The sequence below is a fragment of the Mauremys mutica genome, chromosome 5 (assembly GCF_020497125.1).
Source record: "Mauremys mutica isolate MM-2020 ecotype Southern chromosome 5, ASM2049712v1, whole genome shotgun sequence".
In the NCBI taxonomy this organism is placed as follows: Eukaryota; Metazoa; Chordata; order Testudines; family Geoemydidae; genus Mauremys; species Mauremys mutica.
Genome location: NC_059076.1, coordinates 71,228,884 through 71,252,160, shown reverse-complemented (window position 1 = coordinate 71,252,160; position 23,277 = coordinate 71,228,884). Strand labels below are relative to the sequence as shown.

The 23,277-nt window shown below is 40.8% G+C and overlaps 1 protein-coding gene across 1 annotated transcript in view; it reads right to left on the bottom strand.

Moving 5' to 3' along the window:
- Window positions 1–23,277, bottom strand: part of TLL1 (tolloid like 1) — a 383,094-nt gene that overhangs the window by 64,247 nt on the left and 295,570 nt on the right. Inside the window, exons 11-13 of the mRNA XM_045020036.1 lie at window positions 15,682–15,860; window positions 8,459–8,564; window positions 4,854–4,978 (exon numbers count right to left, since the gene is read on the bottom strand). Of these exons, the coding sequence (XP_044875971.1) occupies window positions 4,854–4,978; window positions 8,459–8,564; window positions 15,682–15,860 (410 nt within the window). The remainder of the gene's footprint in view (window positions 1–4,853; window positions 4,979–8,458; window positions 8,565–15,681; window positions 15,861–23,277) is intronic.

Sequence of the window (23,277 nt, the reverse complement as noted above, 5' to 3'; positions counted from 1 at the left end):
TTTCTGACTCTTCCTTATGAAGATCAGCAATTTTTACAGATAGCAAACAGATGGAAGGATATGGAAACAGTCATGTATGTCACACCATACACACATACAAAGCAACTGCCACCAGTGACATTTGTCAACATTGCATTAATTATATAGCATGGGTTAGCAAACTCTGGCATGTCTGCAAAATTTCTCTGACCTGACCTGCTCCCTCCCTGCTTAAGAGTCAAACTGACAATTGTAAGTTACAAGGCCCCTAATAGTTACAAATACATGGAGCATAATACCGCAATAAAAGATGCCTTTAAAATACCTGCAACAGATATAGTATTTATTTTTAAACTAAAAAAAACCCAACAATCAGTATTTGCTACATACAAGTGTTTGAGATGCTGCAGTTCTCTCTTTTTAAAGTTATGGGGGAAATACTAAAAAGACTCTCATACCACTGCGTGGTAAATGTGTATACATAATAACTGATTTAATGGTGGCTTACTTGTATAAAAACATTAGGAAGTATTTTTGTTTCCTGCACTGAAGCTGGAGTGGAGAATAATATTGGTGCTGTGTGTATGTATTTCAGGTTGCAAAGCCAAAAACTCAAAAATTGGGAAATGCCTAAATTAATTCAAGTGCGTGCAGATGCATTATGATACAGCCTTTAATTACATGATCACTTAATATTTTTTCCACAGGACCACAGCCGCATTCAGATCGTAAGATGGATGGTGTTTACTGAACAGGTAGCTATTCAATATTTCTTTTCATCCTTCTATCCTTTTATCAGTCAGTGTGTGGCCCCATGGGCTTATTTGGCACACACCATTTAAACAATGCATTGAATACAGAATTATTAGTTTCCTGGTGGGTTTTTCTATGGCATTCATCATCACAGTGAGTTTGAACTATATGACTGGTTCAAACAGTAATGAATTTATCTTTACTACACCCCTGTGAGGTAAAGTGGCATTAAGTGTCACCATTTTATGGGTGTGGATCTGAGGCACATGACATTAACGTTAAAATTGTCAAGCATCCACTAATTTTGGGCTGTAAATCTGATATGCTTAGGGCAGGATTTTTCTGAGTACTTAATATTTTATATGTTCAAAACACAGCTCCCATTGACATCAGTTGCAGCTGTGCATGCTCAACACTTTTGCAAATCAGACTCCAGGTGTCTCAAGTTGGGCACCAAGAAAATAAAGAACATAGAATTAGTGGCCAACTATTTCTGACTCAACAGGGAGGACTGAGCCAGGCCCCAGGAGCAGCAGGGTCTTCCTCAGCAACAGCAGGAATGGGAAAAGGAGACGTTGAGGCCCACCTTTCCTCCCTCCCTCCCAAGCCTCTAGAGATGGCGAGCTTCCCTTAGGAAAAGCCCTCTCCGGGCTTATCGAGCCTCAGAAGCCTCCCTTGACCAGCTATTTAGTGTAGAAGAAGCAAAGCTGGACTTTCCAGGGATTAAATCTAGGAACAGCAGAGACCACTTCAGCAGCAGCAGGACAGGAAAAAAACTGGACCTCCCCCTTAAGACCTTCCCAGTCCCAGTACACCAATGATGTGATGAGATTGTTTTTCATAATTTAAACTGCAGACTGGTTGTCTGGTCAAACTTCTTTCCTCCTGCCTCTCTCCTTCCTAAATTCTCTACTGCCAGCCTTGCTCCACCTGCTCCTCTCCACTTTCTCCCCTCTTTCCTTTCCCCCTTTTTTCCTGCTCATCTCTCTTTTGCTCTGTACCTATCAATGTTCATCTTCTCCTTCATTTATTTTTCCTACTCCTTTTATTCTTAATCACATATGTGTAATAAGCGACAGAGTCCTGTAAGATTTCAAAGACTCAAAGTCCGCACACCTGGGCCAAAATGCTGGAAAAGTATTTTCTGTTTACTTAATATTAAGAAGTAACCATGCCAAATCGGTAGCTGTGTTTTCCTTGACACAGGTCACCAAAACCACAATCCAAACTAAAAAGTACAAACAGATCAAACTCCTATCTTATAGTCCTGGCCCCTTCACACCTGGTGAAAATAGGACATATCATTCTATCATCCAGTCTCTCCAAAGTTGAAATATGTCTCTCATCCTATAGAAACTTTCTAGGATAATAATACCTAACTAAAAACACCAGTGAGGCTGTTTTCCCACAGGCTAGAGAAGCTGGAGAAAGAGGAACATTCACCCAGCAACTCTTCAGGTGCTTTATTCTAAATAACCCTCAGTACAGAGAACTGATCATGGTCAGGATTCCATACAAGTATTTGTAATCCCTCAGAAGCAATAGATGGCTTCCTGAATAGTCACTGTTTACAGGAATAATTGGAGATTTGCCACAAGTGGAAATATCAGGATGAATACAGTCAAGCACATAAGAATCCCTTTATAAAGCCCCCAAATTGAACATATTCCATAAAAATCATGTCATTTAAATGATTATCTTCTGTGTCTATGTTTATTATATTAAACTTAATGTAATTAAAACACAGAAGTAGAAAACTATGCAAATATTCATACTGATTAATAACACTGATGTTCTACCACAAGCAAATATTGTGATTAGCATTTTCCAACCCATACAGGTAATATAGCATAGCTATAAAATACAAAAAACATCAGAAGTTTCACAGCCTGATATATTAACATGATCCCATGTTGTTTCACATGAAACAGAAAGCTTAATATGCCTCTATTAACTCTTAATATTCCTTACCCTCTGCAGTGAAATATATTTTTAATCACAATAGTGTACCCAGTTTCTGAAGGTTATTTTGTTTATTATTGGATATTAATTTTCGAAATCTTTGCTGTATGTTTTGCAATTTAAGCATCTTTCATTTTCAATATTTTACTAATGGAGAACTTTTACCATTTTATATTAAATAATATTTTACATTTAGAGCTAATCCTGTGGCTTTACTCACATGAGCATTCTTACTCATTGTAATAGGACTAACTCATGCAATTAAACCAGATCCTATACAATACCTTTCATCCCAAAATTTGCCAAAGTGTTTCACAAAAAAGGGACATACTCCTGCATCTCTTACTCATTCAAATACTTCCATTCATTTCAATGTGTGTATGTCTATCAGTGTTGCAAATAGCAGCTACTATTTTCCAAAGCATATTATTGCAAAACAGAAACTTTGCATGGTGTTGTAAAGCGAGACCCATGCAGACCTAAAGATCACTGCGGAACAAAACACTGACAATATCTATGACCAGTAATGAATAATTATCATGATGAACAGAAAAACATCTTTTCCCTGAACATTTGTTTTGAGGTTAGTTTTAGGCACATGCTACCTCTTTTCCAAATAGATTGAAAAAAACCAAATGTATATCTGGGGTGTCATTCAGATGTAATGTATATTGTCAGAATATAATGAGGTGTTTACTTCATTCATTTTGATAACACAAATACTGACTGAACGCACAGCATTCTTGACTCTACTGACTCTCTTCGTCTTCAAGAATTTCTCTGGTGTCTGTAGGTGTATATAATTCCTAAGTGCTTGTAAGACAAAAAGACTCTCTTCCCCCGTGCATATTTTACTCTTTGTCAATCTATTGAGTAGTGCATAATGTATTTATGCAAGAAATTATTTCTGCCTCTTCCTTAAGTATAATCTATTTATATTGTAAAAAATTACAAATAACATTTTCAAAATTGCTCCTAAAGGGCTTTTGAAGGCCGCTGAAAGGATTTTAAAAGGAAATGATAGAAGATGTTTTCCTTGCTCGCCCGACAACTTTGTTCAAGTTCAGTGTACGTGGAAGAACTTCTTAATTCACCAAATCAATGTATAACTGTTAGCCATCTGATAACTTTCATGACACTTACTTTGTGTTGTGTGCATACAAACATCATGTGCCAGATTCTAATTCCTCTGGCACTAATGTAAATCTCAAGCAAATCCATTGGCTCAATCCTGAGTCCTTTTGTGGATCAAGTGGTACAAAGTGGCCATATAACTGGCTTCAACAATCAGGTGGAAATTCTCCCAGTCATCATGTCCTTCTTATCCCACCATATGGGGCATAGTGAGAGCATGCTGTACTCTGGCAAATTCTGGCTGGTAGATGGCCATTGTGGTACCCCTGAGGCTGTTCTAAATTACACTAAATTTGAACTAGCCACCAGCCAAACCCAGAATTGGGAAATCACAGCGTGCTATCCCATCTCTGTTATGCACCACATTGGTAAAGGACTGAACGCCATGGTTTAAAATGAGTTGCTCTAGATTTACATCAGTGTCTGAGAGATCAGACTATAACTCTAGTTCAAAATTGTTTTAAAATAATTGGTATAACTAGGCTGATGACATTCAAACACTGACTATAATAGAAACATAACTGTATCTGATCTTATCAGTGCACTTATAATTCACTTAATGTGTAGTTTTAAATTGCACATTTTCATACGCTGAATAGGCAAAATGTGTCTAGAAGATATAACTCACTGCAGGATTATAATTTCTGCACTCCATTTATACTTATGTGCACACAAAAAATGTTGAGAATGATCCTTTGGAGGACACTCAGGTTCCATTATAGTGGTACACTACACATCACTATCATCTAGCTACGTATAGCTCAGGTTTTAAATTATAAAATATAAATAAGAACTGACAAAGTAGCATGTTGTTTTTTCTAGTCACTGAACAACTAAAGAAAGCAAGAATGTCATATGAGTAAATTCAGTTTCAGGCAGTTTATCTACACGTAAATGCTTTGAATTCCACAGTCCTCACCTACACAACATTTTTATATCTGATTCTTGAATTGTACACATTATTTCTCTTAAACAACATAGTAAAACATGCATGTGTGTGTGTGTGTATTTTTATGGTGAAATACCTGGACATCTGTACAGCTTTCTTGCCTGTGCAATATCTCCTTTACTTAGACGAGTACGCTGACCAATGGCAGGTCGTATACCATTATCATCACGGGAAGGAAGAATGGTATCCAGAAACATACCCCTAAAAAAAAAAAACCAACAAAAATCGACTCATAAAACCTTAGACTTTTTTTTATAAAACTATTCATGTTTTATATTATATATTTATTTTATAAACAATAAATATTTTGTCATAATTAAAAAGGTAAAATGCAAAATATGGAACAAAAAAAGAAAAGAAAAAGTGAATGGAAGAGAAAAATTCCCCAAGTTGAAAAAATGGCTTAAACAGTAGCAATGATAATAGAAAATAGTCTTGCTTTAATGCAAACTGGCAACTACTTTTTTATTTCGAATAGACAACAACAGCCCAGAAATTTCCTATTCAAATTTAAATTAAATAGGAAAAGATTGTTGGGACCTAGTACTTGTCACATTGAAGACAAGATCTGTTGTTTGCTTAGTCTATTGTCTGCCTGGCAACAACATGAACAATTACACATTGCCTTGTTGAGAAATTCTTCTTCCAAAGTCCCTGTTCCAAATGAAGTTTCAAAGAGGTATTAAAGGTCTTACTTGCATCCATGAAAAGCAGGGTAATTCAGAATTAAGGTTGCCAATGCATCTTTAATTCATAAAACTGTGCTAAGATATTTCAATGTAAGGGTATTTAGTAAGATCATTCTTCTGTTGTGTGTTAGACCCCTGAGCTATCCTTCTGCTGCTAAGACATGAATGGTGAGCCAAATTCTGCTTTCTATTACAATGATATAAATCCATGCTAATTCATTTGACTTCAGCAAAATTACTCCAAATGACTTTGATGTAACAGAGAGCAAAATTAAGTATTAATCTTATCTCAGAATGTCCTTGGTTTGATGGGTTTAAGTCTGATATTTTTTAAATCTGATTTTTATGAGTTAATTATGGCAGTATTAAATTAATATTAGGAGCACTATGAACAAAGAAATATGTTCCATTAACATGCTACAGAGTCTGAAAACCTTTGAATTCTGATGTGATGTCACTGGGCTTATTAAAAATTTTGCTAGATTTTCCTTCTTATCTTTGATACTCATTTATACTTGTAGCACATACACTGAAAGCTAAAATCTTGTATTACCACTTATCAGTATTGACTGTATAATGTTGTTTCATAATACTCAGTATGCTAAGGCAGAAATCCGAGCCTAGGAATAGAGGCTGCTTTTTGAAGTACACTAAACTGGCCATTTTGAATGTTCTTCCTATATCCTGCTGTCATTGCATACATAAAACTCCCCATGACATCACTGGGATTATTCCATAAAGACAGACTGCAGGAAATACGTTTATTTTAAATATTAGAAGAAATAGTTCAAAGTACTAACTGACCATCTGAATAACTATTTCTAGGAACAAAGCCGGATTTTTGTAAAACAAAACAGCAACTGTAACAAGAAACTATGATTTTATTTTTCCACTGGTATAACCTGAAAATGACCAATCCATAGAATTTAAAATTTAGACAATAAGAAATTATTCCTCTTTTGCGTTCTCCAGCACCACCTTAAAAAGGCTTATGGAAATAACAAGCCCTTGATAGTCTTAATACTTATCTATATGTTATGACTATTACTTCATGAAGTTTTGTGGTCTTTGTTGACCTGTTCCTGGTGACTAAACAAAATCCTAGTTACTAACAGATGTTAAAGTTCCACACTGAATAGAACTTCCCCTCTGAACATAATCAATGGCAAGTCTTATGGGCCTTAAGGGCTTCTGTAAGTGATACAAAACACTCTCTTCTGTAAGTGATACAATTCCCTATAGCACTCTCAGGCCTGGTCTACACTGGGGGTGGGGGGAGGAATCGATCTAAGTTACGCAACTTCAGCTACATGAATAATGTAGCTGAAGTCAAGGTACTTAGAGCTACTCACAGCGGTGTCTTCACTGCGGTGAGTTGGCTGCTGCCGCTCCCCTGTCGACTCTGCCTGTGCCTCTCATGGCAATGGAGTACAGGAGTCGACGGGAGAATGCACGGGGGTTGAGTTATCGTGTCTAGACTAGACGTGATAAATTGACCCCCGCTGGATTGATCGCTGCCTGCCGATCCAGCGGGTAGTATAGACATACTCTTAGTTTCTGCCAGCCTGGAGCATCTAAGACTAGGATCAGAAACTAAATCCTCATTTTGTAGTCATTACAGAGCACTAAGACTATGGTTATTCTTTTCTATTCTATAAAACTTCTTATACCACCTTCCTCAATGTAGCATTTGAGCACCTTCTAATAGTGCATTAAACAACATCTTTCATTCCCACATTCATCATCTTCCTGGAGGAGAATTGTGTGTGAAGTGTTCTGTTTTGGTAGGGTTTTTTTTAAATGTACATGCTGCTATGTGCTTATATTAGAGAAGGTGGGTCATATAAGTGTTCCTTGCACTTATAGTGAAAAGTAGTGAGACTGATGATGGTCTTTAATGCATGTAAGAGTTCATTCCATAGTCTTGGATCAGCCCCTGAGAAAGCTCTGTCTCCTGTACCACTGAGCTTTATCCATCCATTCATGGAACATATATGGTCCCCATCACCGTAACATCTGCATGCCTCACAATCTTAATGTATTTATCCTCACAGTACCCCTGTGAAGTAGGAAAATGCTATTATTCCCATTTTACAGATGGGTAACTGAGGTATACAGCAGCTACACAATTTGCCCAAGTTCACACAAAGTCTGGGATGGAGCAGGGACTTGAACCTGAATCTTCCTCCACAGACTTTACCCTTGTAGGGTCCATTGGCATTACAATGATAACATTTATATAGGGTGGTTAGTGGGTGAGCTACAGGGTATGAAATATAATCAGCACTATAGGTGAAAGACCCTTCCCCACACTCAAACTTCATAGGCAGGCTGTGCAAGGATAACCAGCAGTGGAGCAGCAATGTGGGAGCTCCCAATATGGGAACAATGGGATTCTTGATTGTGTGGGTCTAATGCCACTAACACCATGAACAGCACAGAATGAGCTGCAGTCTCTAATCTAGTTCAGCCCTTTCCCATGGCCCTGGTTTGTGGGGTACATTTTCCAGACTTACATCTCACTCACTACACCCACAGGGGTACACAATTACTTAGACTTTATGTATTCAAGTGAATTTCACTCAGAGAAAGGAACACATACGTAAATATTTCATGTGCTTGATTCTTCTAAATTTAATTTTTTGCAGCATATGAGGTTTTACAAAATAATAGACAACTGTTATGAAATGAGGCTTCCAGGTTATCTTTACATTAAATCTAAATTAAAACAAGATTAAAAGGCTGCTTTGAAATTGAATATCATGTCGGGACATTAAGCAATGTCTTTCTAAAAAAGTAATCAAATTATCCTACATAGTTGGATTTAAAGAAAACCAACAAGCTGTGTTTTGACTTCTGTTGGAACACTCTCTGCTGAAGGAATATAATATTTTAAAGCTGTTCTGGAAATGCCATTGTTAAATCTATGGTTCCTAGTTTTCACACACAGGAATGGAATTAAAAGTCAAAAGGTATAACCTGAGACTCCAACCTTGAGAAGGTGTTCCTGGCATAGTGCATAATGCTGTCAAAATCATATGGTTCCCCAAGGGAGTTCACCTCTCCAGGCTCCATCTTCAGGAAGTTGTATTCCTGACCTACAAATGAGTCATAAGCAAAGTCTCAGATTAATCTTTTGATAAAGGTGGGGGAAGGGGAAAAAGAGCTACAATGCCATTCACAGAAACTCATGGATCTTAGTGAATCTAATCTTTAGAATAGTTAACTTCTCTTATTAACTGGATGAATGGAGGAAGATCCATGCACTTAGAACACCCACTACTAACTTTATTCTACTATATATATAAATTAGCTGTTTCATTCACCTATGCACTGTAAGTGAATAAGACACAGAACACCAACTTATGACAAATGTGGAGGCCACAACAGTCACTAACTTAGCCATCAATGGTAGAAGAAAAAAATCCACCTCACCACAAAGAACCCAGCAGATAGCTCAGGGGTGGACAAACTTTTTGGGCCGAGGGCCACATCTGGGTGGGGAAATTGTATGCAGGGCTGAGGCAGAGGGTTGGGGTGTGGGAGGGAATGTGGGGTGTGGTGTGCAGGAAGGAGCTCAGGGCAAAGGATTGGGGCAGAGGAGGGGTGTGGGGTGCATGAAGGGGCTCAGAGAAGGGGGTTGGGGTGCAGGAGATATATGGAGTGCAGGAGGGGGCTCAGGGCAGGGGTTGGGGTGCACAGAAGTGCAGGGTGCAGCAGGGAGCTCAGGGCAGGGGGTTGGGGTACACAGAGGTGCCAGGGTGCAGCAGGGAGCTCAGGGCAGGGGGTTGGGGTACACAGAGGTGCAGGGTGCAGCAGGGAGCTCAGGGCAGGGGGTTGGGGTGCAGGAGGGGTGGGAGTGTATGAGGGGGCTCAAGGGAGCTAGGGTGCAGGAAGGGGTGCGAGGTGCAGGCAGGGGGCTTAGGGCAGGGAGTTGGGGGATGGGGTGCAGGAGGGGTTTGGGCTCCGGCCCAGCGCCGCTTATCTAAAGTGGCTCTGGGGTGGCAGCAGTGCACACCAGGGCCAGGACAGGCTCCCTGCATACCTGCCCTGCTCCTGGCCCCGCGCTGCTCCAGGAAGCGCTGCGGCCCCTGGGGGAGAGGGGTGGAGGGATCTGCATACTCTGCCCTTGTCGCACCTCCAGGTACCTCCCCCGAAACTCCCATTGGCTGCAGTTCCCCGTTCCCGGCCAATGAGAGCTGTGAGAGGCGGTGCCTGGAGGGAAGGGCAATGCATGAAGCCCTCTGCCCCCCCGCCCAGGGGCCGCAGGGACATGGTGCTGGACACTTCTGAGAGCGGCGCGGGGCCTGTGGCGCCATGGGGGGCAATCCCGCGGGCCAGATCCAAAGCCCTGAGGGGCCAGATCCGGCCCTCGGGCTGTAGTTTTCCCACCCCGAGATAGCTGTTCAGTGGGAATTCCACAGGCTGGCTACCAAAGTGACTTTGCTTAAGTAGAGGCTACCCTTTCAGTCCCCTTCTACCACAACTTCCAACTATCTCTCCCACTCTAACCTCATGCAACTGTTAGGGGCACATGTGAGAGATGTCCTGATCTGTGTAAGAAATAGAGGCTCACTTCCAGCAACCTCAGGTCCCGGCCGAAAGCCACTGGTCCTTGTCAATATACAAATATGCAAACTGGCCTTTGCTCAAACCCAAATCCACTGAACTCCTGCCAAAAGTTGTTACCTACATTAATGAACAATACTGGCCAAACCTCCTGGACACTAACAGAAAATCAAAAACACCCTCACTGCACATGCCAATTTCCTCTTGATGGAAATGCCTTTCTGACTCCAATTACTGATGACTAAGCCCAAAGGCTCTGACAAGAAGGGGCATTAGCAGCTTCAGCTAGGAACTAGGGAGGAAGGTGGAAACTTGCAAAGCAAAGGGCGGGTGGCCTGAGAATGGCAGTCCCAACCCAGGAGGAAGGTAAATACTGTACCCATTCACATGCAGGTCCGGGTGGCAACAAGTTCTCCTTGTGACATGAATCCACCAATCACAGGCAAAGCCTGAAGGAGGACAAGGAGCAGTTACTGCACCCAACCCCTTTTAGCATACATAGGAGTCCAGGATGCAGCACACAGAAGTAGGGAAGAGCATATGTGCAATGTCTGGACTCAAAGGGTAGCGGGAGAAGAGTCTGAACCTCTTTCAACCCTTCAGATTAAAAACCATGAGAAGTGTCTGTTCTCTGCCAGTCCTGCTCAAAGTCCCATTCCAAGGAGTATGGTGGGAATCTTAACAGCTTCATTGCACAACAAATTAAAATATTTAAATATTGCTTTAAGACCAAGAAATCATACAATGGCTTTTTCAGGGCACAAACTAACTCTTAGCTTACATCAGTTGCATGTAGTGCAATACTTAAAACATAATGAGACTGGCTTAGTTTAAAGAGATTTTCGAAACAGCATGTTATGTTGTGTGTTTTTAAGAGCTGTGTAATTTAGATTCTTGTTTTACCCAAGCCATCTGGTAAAATAAGGCACTAAAAGCAAAATAAAACACTGCTGCACAAACACTGAGCAATTGGTTAACAAACAAAACAAAAGCAATGTTAAGATGAAAGCAGAAAAACCCCATATACTGAAAAATAAGTTCTCTTGGTTTTATCCTGTTAGGCTATTTATTTTGTAGGACTCTAAAATATCCTATATCTGTTTAATCTGTACCTTCATATTTCTTTTGAAACTTGATCCGTTATTATAATTCCATTCCGAAAATGTTTAAAAGGGATTTAAGTTGGTTAAGTGTGACACCCTCTCCCACAGTGAAAATCCTAAAAAGCTAGGATATGCCAAGTTATAGCACCCTTCTTAGACCACACAGGATGTTTCCACTGACAGCAACAGACTGTTTGTATCATCAAAAGGAACTTGACTAGAGTGTTTCCTTAACAGTTGGAAAGACTGTACATCTCCCTCACAGTACAATTCAAAAATGTAATTACAACCCCATACTTCCCTCACAAGCACATAACACATTGCACATGTGTCAATGCTGAATATGTGCAAAAGTTGCTGAGGATGTATTTATTATGTATGTATTATTATGCAAATGTAATTAAAAATTATGTGCATGTGTGAAAAAGTTAGGGAGTAATCATGTTATCAAGTCATCAGTGTGTGAGCAATAAGGACAAAGTTAGGTAAGGTATGGACCTTCCTTGAGCAAGCCAACATTAGCACTTCTAGTACAAACCTTTGCTTAAGAAATATAGCCCAGATCCTCAAAGATAATTATGTGCCTAATTCCCATGTAAATCAATGAGAGTTAGGTGCCTAAATACCTTTCACAATATGAGCCCAACTCTGCTTATTACTGTGAGTAGTGTCAATGATTTCAGTAGGCAGGTTTTGCTGACTGGCACAATCTGATTAGTGATTGTCAACCTATATTATAAAAGGGAATAGAAAATGTCAGGGGGGAGGGGAGAGCGAGAAAGAAACTGACAATGCAAGTTTGTTCTGCCTCAACCTGTTGTCAGGAGAGGGAAACTAACAATCTGATCTTACTATAAGGCAAATTAAAGGATGAAATATTGCTAGTGCGTATTAGGCATAAAAGAAGTGACAACAAAATTAGATTAGATCATAGCTGTCATCTGTTGTCTCTTGCAGAATGCTCTGCTGTTGTGACTGGAATAGCTAATAAATAAATATAACCCTTTGCTCTTGCATAGTATTTTCCATCTGTAGATCTCCACATGCTTTCCAAAGCAGCTAAGTATCATTACTTCCATTTTACAAATGATGATACTTAAGCAGACTGAGATGAAGTGACTTGGCCAAAGTCACCCAGGTCAGAGACAGAACCAGGAATAAACCCCAGGCATCCTGACTCTAAGCCCTAGCCTTTAGATTATGTTGCTTCTCATGCTCAGCATGATCATCCACATTTGATAATAAAAATGAAAGTTGCTGATAAACCAATTTAAATTGCTTGTTAATTATAATCTATATTTTACCAAAAGCCATTTTTATCTCCCAGAAGTTTAAACATAATTTTGTATTTCAAACTTGTTACTGTGCCATGAAGAACTCACCTGAATTAAATATGAATAATTTGTAAAACTAAATGTATCTGCAGCAACATAGGCTTGTAGAATCAAGAACAGTGTTTGCATGCTAGCAGAAGTAGCAATTTTTATATTCTATGGGTTGCTCTTCTGTCTCTGTGGGCCAAAATCAGCTTCTGTAGCCTAACTCTGATTCCAACAAGAACAGGTCAGATAAGCACTGCAAAGAACATTTGATAAGAATAAAACTTTCAATGGTTCGGGCCAGATTGTAAACCTGATTTGTTTATGCATTTAAATCTGGGTATATAAATGGCTAGCCAGATAACCACATATCAATTTGCATACCAGTATTGGTTTTGTGTATACAATCATCATAACTGTGCATACAAATTTGACGCAAAATTGCAAAGGCATATTTCCATGTCAACGTGGGCTTCAGAAGTTTTGAATATCAGGCCTTTAGCATCTAAAACATCAACTTTGAAATACAGAGTCTCTGGAATCATAGGTTTATATCTTGACAAGATAATCTCAACCTCCCTACTTCACAGTTAGGTAAATTGACTATCATACAAGTCACTTTTAAGGAGCAGGGTTGTCAAGCAGGGGCCTGCTATTTCTTCCACCTGAAGTAGAGGGTTTTGCAAGATGATCACGGTACATAGTCATGTGTGTGCGACTGCAGCAGAGGGCTTTGTGGACTTGTACATGTGTGTGATAGGGATGAGATCATACATTTATTTAATGAGTAGGTAGGGAGAATGCTGTCCAGCATGACTTTATTGTTGAGCAAAACAGCATTAACTATTTTATTTAGGAGTATGGGAAGCGGCCCAAAACTCATTTATTGGAGGCAGCATGAATTAAGTTAGCCAGTGTTATTTGAGTGGGCAGCATTAATTAGAAGAACTGAGTTCACCCAACAGGCCCACACTCAGTAGTATACAATCAGTAGGAGAACATATAGTAGGGGGTGTGGCTTGGTGCAGGCGAGGCTTAGGCACTAATATAGTTCAGCATGGTGAATAGGCTTAGGCCCAGGGCAAGTAAGCATTGGATGGAGCTGGTCGGAAAGGTTCTCCCTCATGGAAAATCTTGACTTTTCATTGAAAAACCAAACATTTTCTGACTGAAAACAGAAAACTTTTGATTTTTGTTGGAAACGCAAATGTTTCCACTTAAAGCAGAGACTTGTCACAAAAAATGTTACTTAGAGAAAAACTAAATTTTCTGTCAAAAAACAATTTCTGTTAGTGTTTAATCATAGAATCATAGAATCATAGAATTCAAGATCAGAAGGGACCATTATGATCATCTAGTCTGACCTCCTGCAAGATGCAGGCCACATAAGCCGATCCACCCACTCCTTAAGCAAGCGACCCCTGCCCCATGCTTCGGAGGAAGGCGAAAAACCTCCAGGGCCCACTGCCAATCTACCCTGGAGGAAAATTCCTTCCCGACCCCAAATATGGCGGTCAGCTGAACCCCGAGCATGCGGGCAAGACTCTCCAGCCATACCCTCTGGAAAAAGGCTAACAATATCCTATCATTGACCCATTGTACTAATTACCAGTGTGGCACTTAATTGACCTATTGACTAAGCCCGTTATCCTATCATACCATCTCCTCCATAAACTTATCTAGCTTAATCTTAAAGTCATGGAGGTCCTTCGCCCCCACTGTTTCCTTTGGTAGGCTGTTCCAGAATTGCACTCCTCTCATGGTTAGAAACCTTCATCTAATTTCAAGCCTAAATTTCCTGACTGACAATTTGTATCCATTTGTCCTCGTGTCCACATTAGCACTGAGCTGAAATAATTCCTCTCCTTCCCTGGTATTTATCCCTCTGATATATTTAAAGAGTGCAATCATATCTCCTCTTATCCTTCTTTTGGTTAAGGAAAACAAACCGAGCTCCTCAAGTCTCCTTTCATACGACAGGCTTTCCATTCCTCGGATCATTCTAGTGGCCCTTCTTTGTACCCGTTCCAGTTTGAATTCATCCTTCTTAAACATGGAAGACCAAAACTGCACACAATACTCCAAATGAGGTCTTACCAACGCCTTATATAATGGGACTAGCACCTCCTTATCCCTACTAGAAATACCTCGCCTAATGCATCCTAAGACCGCATTAGCTTTTTTAACGGCCACATCACATTGCCTACTCATAGTCATCCTACGATCAACCAGGACTCCTAGGTCCTTCTCCTCCTCCGTTACTTCCAACTGGTGCGTCCCCAGCTTATAACTAAAGTTCTTGTTAGTCATCCCTAAATGCATAACCTTACACTTCTCACTATTGAATTTCATCCTGTTAATAATACTCCAGTTTACAAGGTCATCCAAATCTCCCTGGAGGATATCCCGATCCTTTTCCGAATTTGCAATACCTCCCAACTTGGTGTCATCCGCAAACTTTATCAGCCCACTCCTACTCTTGGTTCCCAGGTCAGCGATAAATAGATTGAATAAAATCGGACCCAAAACCGAACCTTGAGGAACTCCACTGGTAACCCCCCTCCAACCCGACAGTTTCCCCTTCAATACGACCCTCTGCAGTCTCCCCTTTAACCAGCTCCTTATCCACCTCTGGATTTTCATTTCAATCCCCATCTTTTCCAATTTAACCAGTAATTCCTCATGCGGTACCGTATCAAACGCCTTACTGAAATCAAGATATATTAGATCCACCGCATTTCCCTTGTCTAAAAAATCTGTTACTTTCTCATGTTTAGTTCATTTTCCAAGCCTTGTCACAATTTTACTTTCTTTACCATAAAACCACAGTCCTGCCTCCATTGTATGAACATGAAAGGTCCCACGGCTCTTTCCATAAGACTAGTGGTTTTCCCTGGAGTCCCTCCAGGTTGTTTAACTGGCTGTCTATTTGGCTGTTTCTCTCCACTCCAGACATGATTACACTTTAGTCGTACTGTATATATAGTATATAGTTTGAATCATGTTGGATCCCTCCAGATAAAAAGAATGGTGTAAATGTAAAAATGTTAATTTTGGCTAGTTTATTAGAATGTTGAATTTTCTAAGAACACTCAAAATTTCAATTGTAATTATTTTAATTGAAAAGACTCATTTAAAAAGTGTAAAAATTGTTACAATCTTCAGTAGAACAAAAATAAACAGTGAAATAATATAACCTAAGAACCCTTATCAAATTGTCTCACCTGGCTGGATGTTTTCTCTAATGATGGTTACATGGTCATCTCGGTCTGGTCGTGTGTGTTCATGCCAAAAGCCTATCACATGCCCTAACTCATGAACAACAATTCCAAATTTATCACAGTTCTTGCCAATAGATATAGCCTGAGGACCATTCCCCCTTCGACCCACATAAGAACAGCACCTGTAATCAAAATATAAATAGAGATTAAAACTTTCAAGAAAACAACTTAAAAATAAAATTTTGCTAGAGGGTAATTTTAAAAAAATCCATACAGTACATTACACGACAGTGCTACAACAAGCTGAAGTTAGTATTTATAGTAGTTAATACAGAGTATTATTATATATAACTATTAGAATGAATTTCTTTATCCAAGGTGCCACTTATGACCTAATGGACTGTTATTTGTGTCCTTGGAGTCACTCTGAAAAACAAAGGAGATTTGTACACCAAAACAAACAAACAAAAAATAAAATGGCTGTGATTAAAATCAGTCTTTTTTGCAGTGTTGTGCTGCTTCTGTGCTGTCTTTCACATAAGAGTAGCACATATAACACCACTAGGTGTGCAGGGCAAGAGATTGGTCCTCTACTGCTCTGCTTGGGAGTGGAGCATCTACTGCAGTCATCTCTGGATCATTAGGAAGTTCTGTCATTAGCTTTTTCAAATTCCTCTCCCACATTCCCTGAATAAGGATCCGTTAAGAAACATCTTTTTTCCTCCCAGTAGAGGAGACAGTAAACACCCAAAACCCTCCACATATTCATGCTTTCTGGCTTGGAGAGAGAGGTTGTCCTCTCTCAAGAAAGAATGGATGGGGAATGTTCCACTTCAGTATGCAAAGAGCAAAACCTATTTTAAAGTGTAAAAATGCTTCCTATGACAAATTAAAAAATAAAAAAAGAATAAAAGTAAAGTCTCCCATTACTGACCATACTGGACTTGAATCTTCTCTCAGGTAATCTCCGCTCAATAATAAAACACTAGTTTTCATACCATTGTAACTCCATTGATTTCACTGGGACTATTCATATGCTTAAAATTAATCATGTACATAAGTGCTTTGATGGACTGGTGCCTAAATCACATGAGAAATTGAATTAGAAAACTATTGTGTCTACATCTATTTTCCCAAACCTTTCACCAGGCCCCATAGGCTTGTGTCTCCATAAAATCCCCCAATTCTAAAAACACACAACGACTCACCCTCTATAGCATTCCTGTTGTATTTCTGACTCAGTCCAGAACCACCAAATGGTCTGAGGCCAAACAAAGTTTTGTTTCTAATATGAACACAAAAGCTATAAGTTTGGTTCCAATACCTTAACCTTTCAAACAGACTTCCATAGCTGGGAGGGCCAGGAGCAGGGGAGAGTGGAGAAGAAGCAGCAGGGAGCAGGGGGTAGATTCCTGCTGTGTCTATCTCTGTTGTAGTTCTTACCAACACTCGTCCAGATTTCATAGCCACTCAACTCTGGTTTGCTAGTAGGTAAATCTTTCATATTTAATCTGAAAATTCAAGCTACTTCGTTAATTATGGTTGCAGGATTTTAGAAATATTAAATGTTAATGATACCATAACCCTTTGAAGATTTACCTAACATCTGTTAACCCACAGAAGAAAGCACAGAAGAGAGATGAATACTTTGTAGATAACCCTGAAATGGAGTGAAATGAGGTTTAAAATCCCATGATACTCCTATGATTGAGTAAACAGGAATGCCATCTCTCCCCTTCTCCCCCAAGATTTTTCTGGGTATATGTGACAGATAATGTGGCCCACAAAAGTAATCTTTCCATATTGGGAGACTGTAGTCCAGAAATAAATGGTCCACTTGTTCTCCCTCTCCCTTTTTCTTGGATAAGAGTCTTCCTGAAGAGTCATATTTTTCTGAGGGAGTGGTAAAAAAAAAGCCACCTTCACAATTGCTCTCATTTTTCATTCCTGTCTTTCTGTGATTTCATGGTTCCAATGTAATCTAATGGAGCTGATATGTCATTTTCAGCATCCATACTCAGCATTCTTCTGAGATGTCTGCTCTTTTGAAAGGGCTTGAAAAATGTAGTCTGCTCACTATGACAGGAAAAGGAAAGAATAGAGACTAAAGCAAAACCTATAGGAATGGAGAGATATTTGGGATCAGATGGTTGGCTGAGATTTCTGACACACATCTGTCTCTATCATTTTATCTACTATTTTCAATTTAGCAAGAATAGTAAGAATATGACTCCATCACAAGCTCTTTAATGACCTTAAAATAAAAAAAAATCCTAAAAAAAGTGAAAACATGGATGAATTGCTAAGGAGCAGTTCAGAGGAATAGCACAAAGATGTAGAGACAAATCAGAAAGGCTAAAGCACAAAATGAATTACACCTAGCAAGGAACATAAAAGGCAATTACAAGAGGTTCTTCAAATGTATTAGGAACAAGAGAAAGATGAAAGAAAGTGTATTTCTTCTACTTAGCGGGGAAGGAGAGCTAATAACTGATGACATGAAGAAGGCTGAGATGTTTAAGGCCTATTTTGCTTCAGTCTTCATTAAAAAGGTTAATGGTGACGAGATACCCAACACAATTAATATTAACCAGGGAGAAGGAAGGCAAGCCAAAATAGGGAAAAAGCTGGTTAAAGAATATTTAGATAATTTACATGTATTCAAGTGATCAGGATCTGATTAAATTAATCCTAGGGTACTTAAGGAACTACCTGAAACAATCTCAGAACTGTTAGCAATTATGTTTGAAAACTCATGGAAGATGGGTAAGGTCCCAAAGGACAAGGGAAGGGCAAACAAAGTACCTATCTTTACAAAGAAGAAGAAAGAGGACCTGGGGAATTATAAGCCACTCCACTTAACTTCAGTACCAGGAAAGATACTGGAACCAATTATTAAATTATCAATTTGTAATCACCCAGAGCATAATAGCGTTATAAGGAATAGCCAGCATGGATTTGTCAAGAACAAATCTGCCAAACTAACCTAATTTATTCTAATCCTGCAGGCCCTCCTTGAAGAGCCTGGAAAACTATAGAAACAGCTGGAAGCAAATCAGGTGGTTATCTTCTCCTGTTTGCTGTACAGGAGCCACTGTCCAGTGACACCTTAAAGACTAACAGATTTATTTGGGCATAAGATTTTGTGGGTAAAAAAACCCCCACTTCTTCAGATGCATGGAGTGAAAGTTACAGATACAGTCATAAATATCTGTCTGTGTCTGTGCGAGTTTTTTCATACAGCTAAATTCAGTCAGGGCCGGCTCTGGCTTTTTTGCCACCCCAAGCAAAAAAAAAGGGGAGGGGCAGCCGGAGCGGCAAAGCAGGGTGAAAAAAAAAAACAAAAAAATGGCGGGGACAGAGCAGCAAAGCATGTTGGGGGGGAGAACAAAAAAAAAATAAGCGCAGCTGGAGCGGAAAAGCTGGGGAAAAAAACAAACAAACAAAAAACCCTGCGGCATGGCCGGAATGGCAAAGCAGGGGAAAAAAACAAACAAAAAAAACTGGTGTGGCTGGAGCGGCAAAGCTGGGGGGGTTGGGGAACTGCACGGCAGTTTTTTCATACAGCTAAATTCATTGCCTTGCATGTACTGAATCAGGGCCAGCTCCAGGCACCAGCCGAGCAAGCTCATGCTTGGGGCGGCAGATTCTACGGGGCGGCATTCTGCCCAATCCTAGGGCGGCACAACAGGTGTTTTTATTTTTGGTTCCCCGATCCGGCTGCCCTGTAGGGCATGGAGGAGGGGAGCACCCTGCAGCAAACTCGACAGGGCAGCTCACGTCCTTCCCTCTCAGCCGACCCGAGCGGCACAGAGCCCTCCCGGCAGGCGGCGTGGTGGTCGGGGCCGCGTGGTGAGCACCCCGCTGAAGCCCTGGCCGCCCGCCTTCTCTCTCTCCCCCCCCGCTTCCTCCCCTCCCCTCCCCTCCATTAGACCGGGTGCGCACTCTGCAGCACAGGGAGTCCCCCTGCACCCTGGCTCCGGCCGCCCTTGTTTTGTTTTTTTTCCCTGCTTTTGAGTCTTATATCCCACTGTCAATTACTTTTTCAAATCATGAGGCAATAGCACAGTCTGATAAAATTCAACCATAGTCAATACTCTTCACTGTTTTGGTTTTTTCTTCTTCTTCTTCTTCATTCTGTCTCCAATAGCAACATAGAACCTTTCAAGATTCTGCTCTATTAGTTTCAAAAGCTAGGCAATGTGATTTGAAAAAACCCAAAACATCCGTCACAGCACATAAAAATCACATAAAATGTTTGATATGTAAAACAAACACTAATTATTTGCCTTTGAATAACAGTAATGTAAAATATTGTCCTAGGGAGCTTTGGGTTTTACATCACAAAATGAGGTAGCTTTTTATAGTATATTCCTTGATTTTGTGAAATTTTACTGCTATTCCCACTAAAGAGAGACAATGTGGCCAAGATTTTCAAAAGTAAATAGTAATTTTGGGTGCTCAATTTGAGAGACTTTAAAGGTGTCCTGGTTTCAGAAGGTAAATGGACAGGCCTTTCTGAAAATCAGGCCCCTTCGGGTGTCTCAAGTTCAGCAGCCAAATTATGTTGAAAACAGAGTATCAGCCTATTTTTTTTAAAAATCAGCTGATTATGGCAATTTCTTAACTTTGATTACTAAATGGAGTTCAAACACTTCACACAGATTGCAGGCAAGCTCTTTGATTATCTTTTTCTACTTCAAAGGAGAGCAGTCAACAGTAAACACAGAGTCTTAAAATAAGGGTAGTAGTATAGAATACTGGAGGGAAGGGGTGTCATTAGGATTTACTGCATCGAGTGCCCTGACATGCACCCATCAGATTCATCCAATGAAGTTACAACATTCTGATCACTCAGACAACAAAATGGAGTCAAAGGGTCAAGAATATTAAAAAAGTGATACATCAAATGGCACTGATTTGCAATACCTTTGTTGTGACCACATATTTAGGTGTGCTTGGCACAAGGCCCAGGCGTCTCTCTATAGTATGAGCACTTGTCATCCTTCTCAAACTCAGCCAACAGGCAGACTATAAAGCTCCTGATTTCTTTAATCTTTATTGCACCAGACAGCAGTTGAAGACGGTAACTATTTATGAATCTCTAATTCCATGTAATCAGTGTAGCTGATCAATAATGGTGAGCAAAGAGAAACAACTGGCAGAGATAAAGTGCAGTGATTACTACCACTATTCTTTGAAAAATAAGGGCCCTTTGAGCCCCACAGAGCTGCCATAAAATATGTCTTAAAATTGATGAGTGGGAAGGGGAAACCTGTGGGATCTTAGTCTCAGTTTTTTGGCCGGTTAAACAGCTGCACATTACAGAACATGATACTTTAAAGCACCCTATTGAATGATAATAGCAGTTCACCATGACATTAACTGCATGGTGCTGTGGATGAAAATGATGCAGAACTCCACAAACCCACTAGGATTACACCCTTTGCTCTGGTTACATAGAGAGGAAAACAATCTGTAATTCACAAAGGAGAACTCAATATGAAGCAATTTTGTTAATCACTTTACTGATCAAAGCACACCCCTTCCATTCACAGTCCAAATTGCCTCTAGGTAAAGTGGAAATTGGATTGACACTCATATAGAAATAAAGTTAGCAATAGTGGTCTGCCTTGGACATTTTCATCAGGAATAAAATTGTAAGGAAAATTATTGTTAGTAGTTTTCTTCCACCTTCAAATATAATTCTTGGTAAAAGTCTTGTAGACAAAACCACATTATTTTCCTTACATTCATTTTGGTCTATATTTATATGCAACCTTTTGTTCCATTTGTTTGTTCCAAACTCATTTATTCCCAGACTAGGCTTTAAAATGGAACATGAATAGAGAAGGCCAAATATTTGTTCTGATTTGGTGAATTTATCCCTTTTGGTCCTTTCCACAAATTGTCCACAAATAGATCATGATTTTTACTGATTTGTTTGATATTCAAAACTATTCTGTGAATAGTTTACTAGAAATAATGTCAGCTTGCAAACTGTGTAGAGTGGGCATTCATTCGATTACTCAATATTCAGAAATGCCACCCACAATCCTCAACTGGGGCGGTAACTTGATGCTCCTGGCAGAGGAGGACAGCCCCAGCAGGGAGGGAGGGAGTCAATCACTGAGGGATACCAGGTAATTCCTCCTCACCATCCTTGGAGTCTTGCACCCATTGGGCAATTAGGTGGGGTGGGAGGGGGAAAGAGTGATGTTTGGCCAGCATTCCCAAGCTCATAAGATTTAACTTGGAGCAGGTGACTGCACTTCAGTTCTGTTCCAGCAGAGAAAGGGTTACTTACCATTCCAGCAGCAGCAGCTGCTGCCAATAGTATGCAGAGAAAGACAGGTAAGAATTACCCTTTCCCCCCCAGCATGGAGGTTCTGACCACTATTGGAGCGGAAGCCCCCTTAGGGAGGGATTCCATGCTGGCTCCCCTGCTCAAGGGCAGGGAGGCTCAGAGCTTCACGGGGAAGCTGATGGGCAGCTGGGTTCCAAGGTGGTGCAGCCCAGGTTGGGCCTGCAACTGTGGCAATGTACACACATCCTTGCTTAAGGAGGTATGGGGGAAACAGCAGGTCATATGATATCCCTAAGGCAGCTGCAAAGGGCCCTGTGTCCTTGGGCAGCCTTGCCAGGGCCAAGTCTGTGGCAACTGCTCCCCAACAACCTGCTCATGGCAGGGAAGACCCTGGGTATGCTGTGGCTGCCACAGGAGCATAATGCTCCTTGTGTCTGGTTATGCCCCCTCCCTTCCTACTATGGATGGTGGAAGGGGAAGGGCTCATGGGGCTTCAGCCAAAGATATGGACAGCAGGTCTGCAGGTGCCCAGTCCAGGGGCCACTCTGAAGGAGTCAGGCAGAATGCCTGGTCCCTTTCTCCACACACACACACACACACACTGAGGTGATGGGGTTGAGGTGTAGGTAGTAGGGGTGCCCTTGGACATGCATTGGAGAAACTCAGCCTGGCCTTACAGGAGGCTGTGGAGGAGGGTGAGGGTTCATTCTCCAGCAAAATTGCCTGAATTGTTGGCCTTGGATTGCCATCCCACGGGGAAGGATGTGCTCAGTCTTCACAGGATTGAAGATAACTGACACAGATAATGGCCTGCAGATAACTGATGCATATAACGAGTCATGGGATGAGAACAGGTGGGCAGGACTTTGGTGGTAGTGGGTTAGAGGAATGCATTCCTCTCAGTTTGGGGAAAGTGAGGGTCCAAGCCTCAGGAAGTTGGACAAGGAGTAGGTGAACGTCCTGGGGCCTGCACTTTGCCCCCATAACCCACCAGAAGTCCAGCAGGCCTCCTAGGGATATAGCAGTAGGGCTTACCAGCAGCCCGCACATAGCGAAAGAAGGGATTGCAGCCCTTGGCACTCAGGTGCAAGGGTATCTGCCTACATCACTCTTCCCTCTGACACCCCTTCTCATGGGATGGGGGGTGGGTAAACCTGGTGAAACCATTGGCATTGTGGCCCATAGGCTGGGCAGCTTTCCTGAGAAGGATGGGCCCCTCTTAGATGAGGGTGCAACGATGTCACGGGTTTGGGGCGGAACTGATATTCCACAAAGGGATACAGAGCAGTCAG